Source organism: Balaenoptera ricei, chromosome 1 (genome assembly GCF_028023285.1).
Source record: "Balaenoptera ricei isolate mBalRic1 chromosome 1, mBalRic1.hap2, whole genome shotgun sequence".
NCBI classification, from domain to species: Eukaryota; Metazoa; Chordata; class Mammalia; order Artiodactyla; family Balaenopteridae; genus Balaenoptera; species Balaenoptera ricei.
Window position 1 is genome coordinate 46,382,687 of NC_082639.1, and position 17,425 is coordinate 46,400,111.

At 36.6% G+C, this 17,425-nt stretch overlaps 1 protein-coding gene across 5 annotated transcripts in view; it reads right to left on the minus strand.

Annotated features, from left to right (window-relative positions):
- The window catches only part of USP24 (ubiquitin specific peptidase 24), a 146,709-nt gene that overhangs the window by 87,301 nt on the left and 41,983 nt on the right, over positions 1 to 17,425 (minus strand). For 3 of the 5 annotated variants that reach the window (XM_059923462.1, XM_059923451.1, XM_059923440.1), the window contains exons 3-9: positions 16,026 to 16,093; positions 12,104 to 12,247; positions 11,300 to 11,422; positions 6,368 to 6,439; positions 5,546 to 5,581; positions 5,144 to 5,209; positions 891 to 956 (exon numbers count right to left, since the gene is read on the minus strand). In XM_059923462.1, the coding sequence (XP_059779445.1) occupies positions 891 to 956; positions 5,144 to 5,209; positions 5,546 to 5,581; positions 6,368 to 6,439; positions 11,300 to 11,422; positions 12,104 to 12,247; positions 16,026 to 16,093 (575 nt within the window). The remainder of the gene's footprint in view (positions 1 to 890; positions 957 to 5,143; positions 5,210 to 5,545; positions 5,582 to 6,367; positions 6,440 to 11,299; positions 11,423 to 12,103; positions 12,248 to 16,025; positions 16,094 to 17,425) is intronic. The other 2 variants (XM_059923484.1, XM_059923473.1) reach the window with 1 other exon arrangement.

Genomic DNA, 17,425 nt, shown 5'->3' on the forward strand with positions numbered 1-17,425 from the left:
TGAAGAAATACACAAGTAGCCATCCTGTTTCATTTAAAAATCTTGCAGTATTACTTTGAAATCTAAAGAAGGCACTTAAAACTTAGAAATAGCAGGAATTTCCAGAACCTACAAAAAAAATCCTATATCCCTTGTTAAAATGGCCCTAAGGAAATTAGATATTAGAAAGAAGGAACAGTGCATACTATTTGCTTCCAAAGGACACTAAGCTTTCAAAACCATTTGTGGTGATTTTAAAAAATCTCTGTGAAAGTTTTAAGTTTCACAGACTTATTTTTATAAAGAAAATAATAAATGGAGGCATTTCAACATGACATTTTATTCAGTAAAACTTGTTAACTGAAATGGAAAGGAATAAGAAAATGTAATAAGCCCTAAACATTAGGAAGCTGAACATTCCGCGGCCTTGACTATCCTGGGACCTGCTGACGTACAATCTGCAGAGGCAAGAAATCAGACAAGATGTGCTGTTAAACTGTTCCTCAGATAGTGAGTGATTTGGCTAGCAGGTGAGCCCAGCACCACTCAGCACTGTTTAATACGTAATGGCACTGAACCCTTAAATAATCCTGTAAAGGGGGTAGGGATATATGCCACCTATTTTATAGTGAAGGAAACAAAGAAAAATATATGCTATAATATGTAATTATATTTGATAAAATGATAAATTGAAAAGGTAAATAACCTTAAATGTTAGGTCTCCTATACCTTAAATTAGTAATCACTTTTATTTATCTTCTGATAATATTTTCACTATAAAGATAGCTAATCCGAAAAAAAAGAAGTTACTCTAAATTAGGCACAATTCTGAACAACCGGATAAAAAGATAATTTTACTGTTTGTATGTCTTAGGTCACCTCTGAAGTAAGTGTAAAATGGCCTATCTTACCTGTACCACTGAGGAGTTGAGGTACTCTGCACACACCCCTAAGGGCTGCACCAGTGCTGATACTGCCTGAGAAAAGACAGTGAAGGTGAGAAATAAATGTGAGTGAGTTTCTTCCTTTCAACATTAAACAAATCCCCTTTAATATGTCAGAGAACATTTTATACTCTTGAATAGGAAGAACTGATATAAAGATGTCGATTTATTTAAATTACTGTAGAAATGTGATTTAAATCATAATATGCCAATAAAACTTCTTTCAAGGCTTGGATGAGATGATTCTAACGTTCACACTGCAGAATAATAAAAATTTTTATTTGAAAAAGGAGAGAATAGTTGGGGAAGGAGTGAAATGTGACTTTAACAAAAAAACACTTAAGACTTCCATGAAGAAAATTATAAAACTTTACAAAAATACATAAATAGTCTAAATAAATGAGATACCACATTCTTGAATGGAAAGGACCAGTACTGTAAAAATGAACAAACTGAACACAATTCCACATATGGTCTTGGTGGAACTTTCTGCAGGAGAACCTGACATGCTGGCTATATTCAGAAGAGTAAAAATATGAGAATGATCAATAAAATTTGAGAAAAGAAAGACGTTGAGCAAAACTGGCACTACCAATAATGAAAACATTGGAGAAATGGTATAAAAATGGCAGAGTGACTGAACAAATGAATGACAGGAACAGAAGTCCAAGAACAATTCATGTATACACGGGACTCAGACATTTGATAAAGCCAACAAATCAAAGTAGTGAAGAAAAAAATGGAATATTCTTTAAAGGATCTTAACAACAATTAGTTACCCATTTGGAAGAAAATAAAATTGGATTTCTATCTTACACCATATATAAACACATTCTAAATGAATTCAAGAACTAAGTTTAAAAAATGAAACTGTAGAAGTATAAAATTAAATGAGTATTTTTATAACCTTGAGATGGGGAAGGAAACACTCCCCAAGCAAATAAGAAAAATTTTAAGCCATTAAGGAAAAAATTGACTGTATAAAATTTTGAAGCCTCTGTATGGCAAAAAGACACCATCAACAGAAATGAAAAGAGAAGGAAAAGGCTGGGAAAGAAATTTACAAATACACAAAATAGACATGCCATTGATATACTTAATATAAAAAGAAAAAAATAAATAAGACAAGCAACCCCAAAGACCTGTGTAAATAGATCAAATTTACAGAAGAAATGCCAATAGCCAATAGTCATATAACAAAATGCTCAAATTCACAGGAAATCAGACTACTGCAAATTAGATAATAAAATACCATTTTTTTGGTCCATCATATTGGAAAATTAAAGACTGACAATATTCAGCACTAATGACAGTACTAGGAAATGACTTTGTGGGAGTATATACTGGTCACTGCTTTTTGAAAGATTTAGCACTATCAATTATAATTTTAAAATGTATATAGTCTTTGAAATCCCATTTTCTAGGAATCTATCCTTCAGAAATGGCAGCAAATGCACACAAGGACAAATTTACATGGAACACTCTCTGTAATAGCAAAAACTTAGAAATAATCCAATGCTCATTAATAAATGACTGCATCACAGTACAACAGTTGCAGGAATACATTGGAGCCATCAAAAACACTGATAGCACTAACCTGGAAAGATGCCCATGATATAATGTTATATGAAAATATGCTACTAGGTATAGTTTGATTACAATTTGGTCTCAAAGAGAAAGAGAGAACATGCAGATATACTTTATAGAAACTTAGGAAAAAGTCAGAAAGGCTATGCATTATATGGGTAACCATGACCTAGGAGGTAGATGTATGTGTTGGGGTGGGGTGGAGGACAGGAAACCTTCACTTCTTACTTTGTACAGGTATTTTAAACTGACAGATTGTGAATGATTTTTTTTCCCCAGTATTTTTCAAATCCAAAAATATGTAAATATAAATGTAAAATGACGACATTCACTTGTACTCAGTCTTATAACACGGCCTAAATTTATTCTGGGACATAGTCACCTTCTTAACTGGTCAGAAATCAGACATTTATTGTGACTTTTTAAAAAATTTATTGATTTATTTTTGGCTGCCTTGGGTCTTCGTTGCTGCATGTGGGCTTTCTCTAGCTGTGGCGAGCAGGGGCTACTCTTCGTTGCGGCATGTGGGCTTCTCATTGCAGTGGCTTCTCTTGTGGCAGAGCACGGGCTCTAGGTGCACAGGCTTCAGTAGTTGTGGCTCGCGGGCTCAGAAGTTGTGGCACACAGGCTTAGTTGCTCTGCAGCATGTGGGATCTTCCTAGACCAGGGCTCGAACCCGTGTCCCCTGAATTGGCAGGTGGGTTCTTAACCACTGCGCCACCAGGGAAGCCCTTACTGTGAAATTTTAATTGTACCTGTTTGCAAAATTAGAGTCTCAATCTTTGCAATCTCCTTCTCCTATGCCTGAATTTCTACCATCTTCTCAATACAACCTAAACAATCTAATTTTACATCAACTGCAACAAACAACACAGTTGTCTGAAAAATGGTCTGACCTAAGGGAAAAATCTTGGAGGTATCTTTAGCTTCAAGACATTTGATAATAATGAGGGCAAGCCCAGATTCCTATGTATCCATCCTTGGCCAATTTTCATCCAAATAGGGGAGAAACTTTGGGCTTCTCTGTTTGTTTGTTTAAATAAATTAACTCTGCAGGAAATTAGTGAGTGTTTTATTTAACCTTTTTAAAAAATGAAGTCCATTTCTAATACTGCCCAATGACCAATATAGCCAGTTCCTGAGAAACAAGCAACCTGGATAAAACCCTATATCAGAACAGGTTTTGTTTTGTCTTGCTTTTTAAGTCACTACCTATTATCTTCCAGGTCAAGAGTCGTCTCTAACATACTTGATCCATTTAATGGGGATCAAAATGACAGCCTAACAACCTAGTTAACAGTCAGGGAGGGAGAAGAGGCCTCTGATCAGTGTCAGTAGAAGTATTTATGAGCTGGCAGACATCTGATCTTTAAGGATAAACACTGGGTAGCAAGAAATAGTCTATTACCAACCACAGCACCGGTCTCTCTCATTGACCGTTGTTACTGCTCTCATGCAAAGATGGACCAAGGGAGTTAGGTGGTTGGTCATGGTCCCACAGAAATAACTGCTATTGTAAGCACAATTTACACCACTTAGGTATATTATTTTACCACATCATTTTCTGCTCTGATCAATTTACAGTAGCTAGCACAGTGTCTTCTACATGGCAAGTACATAAGTAGTTTATAATTGAATGATTCATTAACTAGAGAACAGAACAAAGTGCTCTTGGTTACAGACAGGTCAGCAGTCCGTGAAAAATTAAAGATTAAGTTATTACCCTTATCACAAGGTTAAATTTTTTGAGAAAATGAAGTTGACATGAAAAGATAATGGTATTGCACCTGAGGGATGATTCTAAGCTCCTGTTATAGCCTTTGTTATCTATGAATCTCTGTAACACCAGAAAGCTGACTAAACAATCTTTTTTTTTTTTTTTTTTTATAACTAACCACTTGGGCCACTTGCTTTTTCTCTTCTTGCGCTTTATTTTTTTAAAGTATTTGTTTATTTATTTATTTATGGCTGTGTTGGGTCTTCGTTTCTGTGCGAGGGCTTTCTCTACTTGTGGCAAGCGGGGGCCACTCTTCATCGCAGTGCGCGGGCCTCTCACTGTCGCAGCCTCTCTTGTTGCGGAGCACAGGCTCCAGACGTGCAGGCTCAGTAATTGTGGCTCACGGGCCCAGCTGCTCTGCGGCACGTGGGATCTTCCCAGACCAGGGCTCGAACCCGTGTCCCCTGCATTGGCAGGCAGATTCTCAACCACTGCGCCACCAGGGAAGCCCTAAACAATCTTAAAATAAAATATTTTATTTGTTTCTGGTACTATGAAATAACTTCTGACTTATCTGAGGCATAAAATTGTTATGTACACATATACTTGCCACATATAGCAACTGTCCCTAAATAGCAAGATAATTTCATGTAACCACCACAAGTTAGTAGTTAAGAGAAAAATATCACAAAGAGAAATCGGTGTGGTGAAAAAAAAAAAACCAAACACCATACACTGAAATATGCTTATTTTGATTAACAGTAAACATTTCTGTGGTTATCAGAACCATGGAAGCTGCTCCTGTAAAGATTAACTTAAACTTTAACATTTAATTTGTCTAGACCATGTCCCTTGGGTTACACAGCAACCCAGATAAAGTGAACTTCCACACTGTACATATAGTGGTTTAACTTACCCCAAGTTCTATATCTTCTGAATGGAGCTTGGCCTGGATTGCTGCAAATCCACCTAATTCTCCAAACTGAGAAGAAAAAAGGTATACATTAATTTTAAAATGCTATACCTTAATAGTTTAAGCAAGCAACTAAGGCTCACATTCTGCTTTATTAATGTGCTCTATAATCCTGGTCTTAAGGGTCATCACAAAGATAATTCCAATGCTCCTGTGATATACCAGAGGAGATGTGCTAAGCCCTAAAGCTGAGGTTTATCTGTAAAAACAGCACATATAAAAAAGAGGAAGAAACTGTAAAACCTATCTGATTATTCTCTGTAGCTGTCATCTACCTAAACACCAAACTCTAGGAAATCTCATTAGTAAATGGAAAACATGATCATATTAATAAAAGCTTTATACCTTATTTACCAAATCCACAACCCATCCATGAGGCTCCTATGAGAAAAGAAAATAGAAAATGAGATAGCAATACAAAAACTTCCCTACTAACCCTCATATTTCTTTTATCCTAAATCAAAAGTTGGAGAAAAATTAAAATTTAAAAAATATTTCAAAGTTTTCCCAAATGTTTCTTAACGTGATTCTTTGACATAAACAGTTGCAGGAGTAAGTCTGTATTTTGATGGAATTGCTACAACACGAAGCATTTATGTGTTTTGGGTAGCTGAGATCAGCTGTTTAAGCTCTCTGAGGTACAAGATAACTTGAGTTAAATTTTCTAAGAGAGTTATATTTTAGGAATTAAATTAAACAGTAGCAAATCAGGAATCAAGAAATTAAAGTTTTAGTCCCAGCTGTACCATTAATTACTGTCCTAGAGTAAGCGCTTCTTTTCTCCTCCTTTTCTTCCCTCCTTTCCTTTCTTAAGCATTCACTGTTCTAGGGGCTGAATAATGTTCTAGTGGCTGGATACAGAACAGTGACTAAGAAGAGATGTGGTACATGCTTTCACAGAGCTCATATTCTAGCAGGATCAATAAAGACAAGTAAACCAACACATAATTCAGATTGTGCTAAATTCCACAAAAGGAAAAACAAAAGGTCTTCAAATGAAAATAGGAGCCTACTCTGTTCAGAATGGTGGTCATAGAAAACCTCTCTGAAGAGGTGGTCTTTAATCTGGAACTAAAAGGATGAGACAGATTTAGCCATTCAAAGAATAGTCCAGGCAGAGAGGCTGAAATGGAAAAGGTCCTGTTGGGGGAAGACAGAAAAGCCTACCTTGTTTGAAAAACTGAGAGGCAACTCTCCCAGCTGGGAGCCAGGGTGCAGGCGAGAATGGCACAGATGAAGCTGTAGAGACAGGAAAAGCCAGATGATGCAGAAATTTGTAGACTGTGATTAAAAGGAAAGCAACAGAGGTGTTTAAAGCAAGAAAATGATACATTTTATGTTTTAAGGGGATGTTTTGCAGTTATGTGGAGAATGGAATGGAATGGATGAATGAGAGAGTGAAAACTAGAGATACCAGGGAGAAGACTAGTGCAGTAACTAGGTAGGACATGATGGTGTTTGGAGTAGGATGGTGGCAGAGGAAACAGAGAGAAGTCAACTTAAAATCTATGTGAGATTAAATCAAAGGACCTGTTTACAGTTTGGATATGGGGAATAAGAAAAAGGGATGAATCGTGGCTGATTCCTACGTTTTGGCTTGAGCATGCAGGTAGACGGTGATGCCATTTACTGAAAGGGAGAAGAATGAAGGCTGGGGAGACATAATGAAGTTCCGTTTTAGGCACGGTTTGAGATGTCTGTGTGGCAACCAAGAGGAGACAGTTGGCTCTTCAAGTCTGTTGTGCTCAGAGAAGAGGTCTGGGCCACAGAGATATAATAAAGCAGAGGGCCATCAGCACAAAGATAGCATTTAAACCCATGAGAATGGAAGGTATTTCTTAGAGACAGTACTCTGGATCAAAGTTGGGTAGAGGTGAAGGAGTCAAGAAAGGAAAGGTGGCTGAGGGGCAGGCAGAAAGCAAGAGACTGTAGGAAGGAAGTCTCAAGGAGGGAGAAACTGACTGTGACCATTCCTGTTGACGGGGTCGAGAGACATTTCCCCTGGATCTAGAAACATGAAGGTGTTGGTGCCTTAACGACAGCTGTTTCAGTGGAGTGGTGGAAAAAGAAGGCAGAATAGAATGCCTTGAAGAGTTAATGGAGAGTTCAGTCTAGTTACCCCAAGCATCTCTCCAGCCGAAAATAACTAACACCATTGGATAAAAACATTAAAAAAAAGAAACTTTAAAAATATATAGCTGAGTTGACACAAAGTGCTCAGAAGTTTAAAAAAAAGAGAAAGCAGAAATCCTGTGAGGTAAGCAAACTGTGAGGCCAGCTGTCATGCTGTAGGCATCTGTGGAACTCTGGAGACCTCTAGCTTCCATTTTCACAGCCTTACAGTGGCTGAGACGCAGGACCCGTAGCCAAGACAGGGCTCAGAGACTAAGAAGAGTTTGTCACATAGATCAAGAACCCAAAGGGCTACATCCTGAGTGTAAGATGAACTGAAATAAACTTAACTGTGGAAGGGAAACAACAAAGAAGCCTGCCTACCTTGACTGTGGTACTGGATTGTGAGAAGAAAAAAATTCTCCAGGAATTTATAACCACAAAATTGCCCTCACATGGCTTTGCTGCTCCAATTCACACTGCCTTTATGGTCTGAAAAACCTTAAGCTGAGAATTTATTCCCAAATTGTAGTATCCCCAGGCATCTGGAAGAAGTAAATCTTTTTTGGAGGAAAGAACTTTCAACTCAGGCCTCAAAAAATCTTCTTAGATTAAATTCCAAGAAACGTAAGTTCACAGGAAAACAAAAAAATACGTATAAAAATGTTTTTCTATACACATACATACATACACAAAACAACTGAGTAAAAGCTGGCAGAATCAGACCAGCTTTTAGATATCAGACATATGCTTCTAAGTTAAGCATTAAACATATAAGTTAAGCATTAAACAAGGAGGAGATTGAAAATATGAGTCAAGAACATGAGATAATAAAAAATAAGCAGAGTCAAAAAAGAACCAATGAGAATTTATAGAAATGAGAAATATAATAAATGAAATTAAAGACTTAATGAATAGGTTAAATAGCCTATAGGATACAGATAGAAAAAAAATTAGTGAACTGGACCACAGATCTGAAAAAATGTTATCAGAAATGCAGTACAAGAAGACAGAAAGATGGAGAATATGAAAGAGAATAAGGGACATAAGAACAGAATGAGAGGGACTTCCCTGGTGGTCCAGTGGCTAAGGCTCCACACTCCCAACCCAGGGGGCCCAGGTTCGATCCCTGGTCAGGGAACTAGGTCCCATATGCCTCAACTAAGAATTCGCATGCCGCAACTAAAGATCCTGCATGCCGCAACAAAGATCCCATGTGCAGCAATTAAGACCCAGTGCAGCCAAATAAATAAATAAATATTAAAAAAAAAAAAGAACAGAATGAGAAGGTTCAACATGTATCCAATCAAAGTCCTAGAGGAAACGAGACTAATGGGGAAGAGGCAATATTTACAAAGGTAATGGTGGAGAATTTTCCAGAATTTCTACAAGATATAAATCCTTAGATTCAAAAATTCAATGATCTGAAGCAAAATAAACAAAAAGAATACCTCAGTTAACTGCAGTGAGAGTCAAATTGCCAACTATCAAAAAGAAATAAAATAGCCATGAAGAAAAGAAAGACTTCTTACAAAGGAACAACAGTCAGACCAACAATCAACTTTCAATAACAATACTCAAAGCCAGAAGACAGGGCTTCCCTGGTGGCGCAGTGGTTAAGAATCCTCCTGCCAAGGCAGGGGACATGGGTTCAAGCCCTGGTCTGGGAAGATCCCTCATGCTGTGGAGCAACTAAGCCCGTGGGCCACAACTACTGAACCTGCGCTCTAGAGCCCGCGAGCCACAACTACTGAAGCCCACGCACCTACAGCCTGTGCTCCGCAACAAGAGAAGCCACTGCAATGAGAAGCCGGTGCACCGCAACAAAGAGTAGCCCCCGCTCGCTGCAACTAGAGAAAGTCGCGCACAGCAACAAAGAATCAAAGCAGCCAAAGATAAATTAAAAAAAAAAAAGCCAGAAGACACTGAAATGATAGCTTTGAAATTTTGACAGAAAAATGTATGTCAATCTAGGATTTAAAACCCAGTGAAAATGTTCTTCAAGGAATAGGAAATAAAGTCAAGTTCAAGCCATCAAAAACAAAGACTCAGCTCCCAATGGACCCCTTATGAAAGGACACTGTACAGGATGCACTCCAGGAAGAAGAAAAATCATCCCAATGGAAGGTCTGAAATACAGAAGGAATGGTACACAAAGAGATAGCATATAAATAGGGCTGAGTCAAAACACTGTATAAGGTAATGATGACTGTACCTACTTGAGGGGATAAAACCATACAGGAGAGGACTAAGACAATGCACAATAAAGACAAAAGGATAATGAGTCAGGTGAGGAGTGAGTACACGAAACAGTCTAAGGTTTTCAAGTACTCCTCAGAGGAGGGTAAAGAGACTGATGAAATTTAGGTTTTGTTTAATTAATAAGTTAAAATTTTAGACTAACCACTAAAAGAGTAACTGAGAGGGAAGGATAAGGAATCTTCCATCTGGTTGGTTGTGAAGGGGGATAGAGAATAATGCTGAAGCTAGAGATGGAAGTGGTATCCAAGGCAGAATTTTTAAAGATGGGAAAATACTAGACTCTGTTATACACAATGGGAATAATCTGATAAAGGGGAAAAAACTGAGGGTACCAAAGAAAGAATAGAAAGGCTAAGGCATAAAATGCTTGAGAAGGCAAGAGGAAAGAAGAGGGGATCTAGGGCCTTTGCAGGAGAGATAATTCCTTTTGTGGTAATGAGAAGAAATTAAGAGACAACATTTCGGGGTCTCCATTGTTGTATATGTAAATTGGGGGGAGGAGAAAAAGAACATTTTCTGAGTACTTACTAAAGTGAACCACTGTGTTCAGTTTTTTTATATACATTTGTCATTTAATCTTCACAACATAACTGAAGATAAGATTTTAGTATTTTGGGAGGCAAGACTGTATATAAAGAATGCAGACTATGGCACTAGATTGCATAGGTCTCCTCTATAAACAGGTTTGTGAACTTTGGCAAGTACTTAACCTTTGTGTGCCTCAGTTTCTCATCTACAAAATGGGGGTAAAAATAGTACGTAACTCACAGAGCTGTTGTGGGGACTAAATTCCACAGGATATACTCACAGTACTTTCCACTCAGCTCTCATTTCCTCTCTAGAGTATTGCCTGACCTTCCAAGGTGGCAACTCCTTCCCCTTATTCCATACATAGTACTTATTATTATAATTGCACCTATTGTTTGTTATACTGTGATTTTTTTTTTTCCTATTTCCTCCACTATGCTGTAAGTTAGAAGCCATGTCTTATTACTCTTTATACTAAGGGCAGGAACTATTTATTTATATCTTCAAAACCTAGAATAATGCCAGACACACAGCAAATGTTCAATAAATGATTGCTGAACTGAACCCCTGCCTTCTAGATAAATCAATGGACAAGTTTTCTATCTACTACATTGACTTCTTTCAAATGTCTCTCAAAAACCAAACAGTGTTTGATCAACAAATTGTCTGAATTATGTACTCCTTGTGGGTATAATGTTATTGGCACTTCGTACGCCTTTAAATATAAAATGAGGATGTTGGTCTGTGCTTAGAAAAAAACAAAAGGTTTAAAGCTTACCGAGTTTAAAAGAAAATTATACATGAGATTAACTACTAGATTTTATTTTCTGGGAATAATTAGTCGTTTCAAATGATTTCAAATGCTCTAGCTTCTCAAACATCTCTAAAAAACTGGGACACTCATTAAACTGGGGTTCTGGTAATTCAATAAATAGGGCACTTTTCATGTCATGCAGTCATTTCTCATTTCACCAAACATTATTTCAAATCTCTAAAGTTCTTCATGATGTTAATTAACAGCTATGGAAAAATATGCAATAGCTGAAAAAAATGTTAAGCAATTTTATGAACCATATGGAGTATTTGTCATTTTTCATAGGTTGTTTTAATCCTTCCATGTAAATTGTCATTTCTGTAGCAGAGAAAATCTTTTTCAATACATTTATCTATCAAAGGATGAAACAAAACTATGTTTACCTTTTGGAAAGTAGATACAGGTGAAATAGCAAACATATTTCCCTCTCCAAACACTTCTGCCCAATTCCTTTGAGACACTTTCATTCTGTTTTTAAAATGGTATTCATTATCAGGATTGAAAGCCTAGATTCAAAGAGAACAGAGGAGCATTATTATTATCTACTTCTATAGCAACACATATTAGCATTAGAAAAGAAGATAAAAATATAGCCTTGGACTCCCTCATTAATGGAATCTTTCAAGTATCCCAACAAAACATATTCCTTAGCCAGTGCTGAGGAACAAAGTGGTGCTCTCCTGTTCTGTTCAATGTTTGCTGTGGGGGAAGAGAAGGGGGTAGCAGGACGGGAGGTCTGATCCAGGCACGGTGATGCCAATGCTCCAGATGTCCTAGGGCTGCCGCAAGTAGAGATGGGCAACAAGGCAGTGAAGACAGAAGTTAGGAGGGAAAACACGAGCGCCCCTTCTTCGTGCAGCTACTGCTACTAGTCGGGGAAAAAGCCCAGAAACCAAACTATATCAACACCCTATGTGACAGTATTTGTGATTCGAATAATCAGGGAGACATAAAGGGAAGCTATTTAATCATTCTAAAAGCTGAGAAAGCTTAAAATTAGAAAGGTATTTCTTTAAAACTGAAAACACAGAACGGTTGTCCTGCTTTTAAAATAAAAAGCAAGAACAGTCAAGTTAATATCTTTAATGATAATATCATGATCACTCATTATTAATTACAAGTCAGAAGGTAGTAGTTATTTTAAACAAAAGCAAAACACAAAGTACTTCATTTTAGACATACTGTACCATTGTAAGCACAGCCAGCAGACCAGTGGGAATTGGATCTTGTTTTATTCTCTCTGCAGCCAGTTCTATTAATAGCATCAACATGTTGTAGATCCCTTCATGAATTTCAGTACCCCACTTGTGAACAGCACTTGATGTCAGCAGCTATAAAAACATAAAGGGCACTTTAGAGTCTTACTTGACAAGAAAGAAAAGACATCTACAGTTATCACTTCAGTCCTGACTAATGAAGAGATTACTACCATAATACTTATTTTTATGCAGATGACTTGCTTTAAAAGACCCATAGCTGTAGTCCTACTTATTCACTTATTTCACAGGCAACACTTAGTTTTGTTTTTTTTTAACTTTAATTCCCTTATATTAAGACAGTTTGGGGAATTCCCTGGTGGTTCAGTGGTTAGGATTCCCTCACTGTCAAGGGCCTGGGTTCTATCCCTGGTCAGGGAACTAAAATCCCACAAGCCATGCAGGGTGCCCAAATAAATAAATAAATAAATAAATAAATAAAACAGTTTGTTTAAAAGAAAATGTTTGTTTTCTACTTTTCATTATTACTAGGGGAGGTCAAGTGGTGAGCAACAAGAAAGAACCTGAGATCAGTTCCGGTACTACTGTTTTCTAGCTGTGTGGTCTTGAACAAATTTACCCGAGTTCCCAGAGACTCAGTTCTCTCATCTCAAAAGAGGGATAATTCCTACCCACTTCACAGAGATGTTACAAGTATCAAAAGGTTTAACGAATGTAAAGTATTAGCGAGGTTTTATTATTAATATATTTTGGCTGTCGTTATTAATCAACATTCCTGGAATCTAAGAAATCTCATGATTTGAACATGCACATTCTTTTCATATTATTTATATCTCAGAAACAGAACTGCATCTTCCCACCTGTTGACCAGATGGCAGCAGGGCTCTGAATGTGAAAAAAATTTTAGAAATACCTTGTCAATTTATTTTGCTTGTATTTTCCTTTCTGGTATGTATAAAAGAAATATTCAATTTTTTAAAAAAGTTTAAGCAAATCTAAAATAGCACTGTAACATTGTTTACTTTGCAGCTATTTTTCTTAAATATAAAAAATGGTGCATCTTATACTCAGAGAGCATCTTAGATTTGTTAAAAAGGAAGGAAAAGGCACACAGAAGAATCTAAAATCATCATCTTTGGATTTCCCCAATCTTTGATCTTCTAAGTCCTTGGGGAAGCCTAATTCAGGAACAACTGCCAAAACAGGGAATGGGAAAATGAAAGGATTCCACTTAATAAAATAATGGCAAATTGATACAGTGGTCTCATGTTTTTCTAAGATTTCCCTTCAGAGGGAAAATACTGTGCTATAAAAATTTCACCTTAGCCACACTGAGAACCCCTTAACAAGAGGGTTAAGACCCTGAAAGAGCCCAAACTTCTTTAGCTGCAGAGGAAAACCTCAGTTCCAGACTTTCTCTATAGCAATTAGCTGCACTATTTGCTCAAATGAACAATAATCATAAGACTGATTCTGTATAAGGCAATTAGTTACTATTTTTTGCTACTATTTTTTGCAAGAATTCTTTTGCCTGCCTATATATTCTTCCTATACTTAAAAATTAGATAATAAAGCAGAGATTAAGATTTAAGAAGCTTCATGTGACAATAAAATTTATGTGGACTAAGCACCACTCCCTCTGTTGTCATCTCATATGTTCAGTTTTTACTTTGAAAATGGAGCTATATCTAACTTCCAGATGAGGTGGGGCAAGACAGGCAGCACCGTGTGAAGAAGAGGCATACAAAGTTTAAACATAACTGTGCACTATGGCCAGACCTGGATGTTTTTCCCTGCCTGAATATACTAGTAAAGAATCCAGGGGACTTCCCTGGCGGTGCAGTGGTTAGGAATCTGCCTGCCAACGCAGGGGACACGGGTTCAAGCCCTGGTCTGGGAAGATCCCACATGCTGCAGAGCAACTAAGCCCGTGTGCCACAACTACTGAGCCTGAGCTCTAGAGCCCACAAGCCACAACTACTGAGCCCGGATGCCACAACTACTGAAGCCCACGTGCCTAGAGCCCGTGCTCCACAGCAGGAGAAGCCACTGTAATGAGAAGCCTGCACACCGCAATGAAGAGTAGCCCTTGCTCGCTGCAACTAGAGAAAACCCACGTGCAGCAACAAAGACCCAACGCAGCCAAAAAAAAAAAAAAAGAATCCAGGCTGGCCTGAAGGTGAAAGGTGAAGAAAGTAGAAATTACAATAAAGCTCCTTTTGTGCACCTTATTCACACAATTGCTTATTATTTTTATTATTTGTACTCTTACTTCTTTTTAAAAAAAAAAAAAAAAAAAAGGGCAGCTTGTGAGAAAAACCCAGAGAAGGTAGGTAGAGAGTCATCATACCAGGAAACACAAGTCTAAAGGCACACAGAATTCTGTAGCCCTTCTAGTTTAGAGAAATCTTTTTAATAGCTCTAAACTGTAAGAATTGAATGACATTGAACATAATGCAAGGTACCTTTGTGCTCACAGTTTTATAGGAAAAAACCCCCAACAACCACTTGACCATTTATTATACTATTACAAACAGCTGAGGGCATAAAATAAAACAGTCCTCTGAAGCATCTCTGTACAGAGTTAGAGTATTATACTCCAAATATGCAACTTGCTGCTGGACTGACTTGACCCAGGGCTCTCTGAATCTGAAGATCATCAACCTAAAGATCTCTTCCTTACACGAATAAACCCTTTTCCATGACTCTGAATAAACTTGAATTTTCTTTCTCTGCAAATTTATGCATACATTATGATAGGTGTCACAATATGTTACATTATAAAAGGGCTGGTATTTTTTTAAAAAGCTACTATAATTCTTAACAAAATTCTTAAAAGTTAAAACTACAAAATGGTAGATGAATTCATCCAAAATGAAGAAAAATCTTGATTCTCTATAATCCCTGCCCAAATGACAATTTTAAAAGATTTCTCCCTTTTTTCAAAGATGAAGCTATTTTTGTTTCTAAAATTAATTTTGTTCTGTCTTCAGCCTTGAATCAAGGGAGATTCTGTCTGTCAAGATGCAGATGGGAATAATAGTTTGCAAATGAAGTTTATTTTACTGGGTTTTATAATAAACACAAACTTCATCCATCTGTAGTTGTAGTAACTTACTTGCATATGAGGCAAAAAATGGATGGCAAAACCCAGAAGCATGAGACAGCAGGAGACTCATTTATTCATTCAACAAAGATTTACTGAGCTCTTTCTCTGCACTAGGCACTGGCTATATGCTGGGGAAAACAACAGTGCCTGTGACATCGTCCCTGCTCTTGGAGGATTCAGGACTCAGGTCCTGAAAAGGGAACCATGCTGAGTTAGACTGCTTTCAGAAACACAAGTCCTGTGATCTTCTATTCTCACTGTTAAGAAAAATTGCTTCATAAGAGATGTGACCAGAATGGGGACAAGCATATCAGTCTAGCTCCAACAGAGATGCTGCCATCCACATGCCATTTTGCCAGATACAATACTCAATCCAGTTAAACTTTCTATAGTTTAAATGTCTGCTTCTGTCTCAGTAGAATACTAAGTACAAAATGGCCTATATTTTGATAAATAAATATTATCTTTCTAAGTGCCTCAATCCTTAGTTTAGTAAGATGTCTAATTTCCTAGTGTAAGTCTTAACCTATTCTTTAGCAGTTAAATAGAAGGAAGTAAAAGCTATATTCGACCAAAGACATGCAAACAATTAAATATAGAAGAAATAAATCATTTCTGAGCCCCATATTCAGGGCTACTTTTTTCATTTTTGAGCATTCCTCAGTTGTACAGGATTCATAAACTGGGCTCACATATTAAAAAACTAAAACTAAAGCAAAAAGCCTGTTCACCTTCACCCCCACCAAAAAAGAAAAAAAAACCAGCACAGCACATTTTTCTTACCTTTTTAAATGCTTCAGGCATACACCTATCCATAAATCTTTTACAATTCTCATCAGACTCAGAAAGACCTTTGTAAAATAAATGAAAACAATATGCCTTATTTAGATTTTAGGTAGTTGCAGAAATCATATATATCATTCCAAGTTCATACATATGGAACTTATTATAGAAACCTTGATTCTTAAGGAATTATTAAAAGCAGAAGACATACATTCTGATAAAGGAATAGGATGAGAAAGTCACAGTATTATTTATTAATAGCATAATATATCCATTTATATTTATTAATTATTAATATATATTTATTAATAGCATAATAAGTAAATACTAATTAGAACTGAAATGGTTGAACTTATGTTTCCATATCAGAGTAACTTTCAATGATCTGACTAAATAGCTAATAGAACACCACCAGCAGCTACTTTTTAGCCATTATGGTTTTCCTAAACATCTCTTTTAAAAACACAAATATTCTCAATAAATGCCAAAATCACTCTCTTCCCCAAAACAAACTGAACTCTGTGCAATAAAATGCACAGAATTGTGCCTGGCATAGAGTAAATGATAAATACTTGCTAAATGAATGAATGACTCCACTGTAAAATTATCCTTCGGAATACACTTAAAAGAAAAACTCAATGACAGATTTTGCTTATCAGTGGAGAGACTGTCGAGCACATTTTCTTTTTTCAGTCCTACCACTTAGCATAATACCTGCATCCTCTCAGGCAATCAATAAATGCTGCTGCTGAGAAGCCAGTCATAAACACACCATGGAAGCTAGTCAAAATATTTCCTTTTGATGTGCCTTGTATTTAATCACAATGGTAAACTATGCACTTTTAATGAGAAAAAAACATTTGCAAAACACTGGCCCAATTCATCTTATTTTACAAATGAATTCAATATGAAAAATAAATTATTATTCTCTCTTTAATATATTTATAATATAGATGCTTCCTTATGTTGAAACTTATTCTCCAACCTAGTGATATTTTATTACTCTATTCGTTTAATATCTGTAAAGCACTTAAGACAGTGCCAAGAACTTAATAAGCATAAAATATTAAATAAACATTACTTTCTTTTCTTTAAAAAAAAAAAAAGCCACTGCATTAAGCCTTAATCTAAAGTGCTCCAAGTTTCTGTGGAAAAGTTAATTTCAATTTCCATAAGCCTTTTCAATTATATTTTAAAGACTCTTACACTCTATTGGAGCTAGAAGAAAATAGCTGATTTAATTCAACACTTTTATTCCACAGGGGATAAACAAAGACTAAGAGAGTAAATGATCTAAGATAATACAGATGGCCAATGACAGGAGCTAAGATTAAAGTCAGGCCTCCTATCAAAAAAGAAAACCAAAAAGTGAAAACTCCTCCTGTGTCCTGAGGTATGAA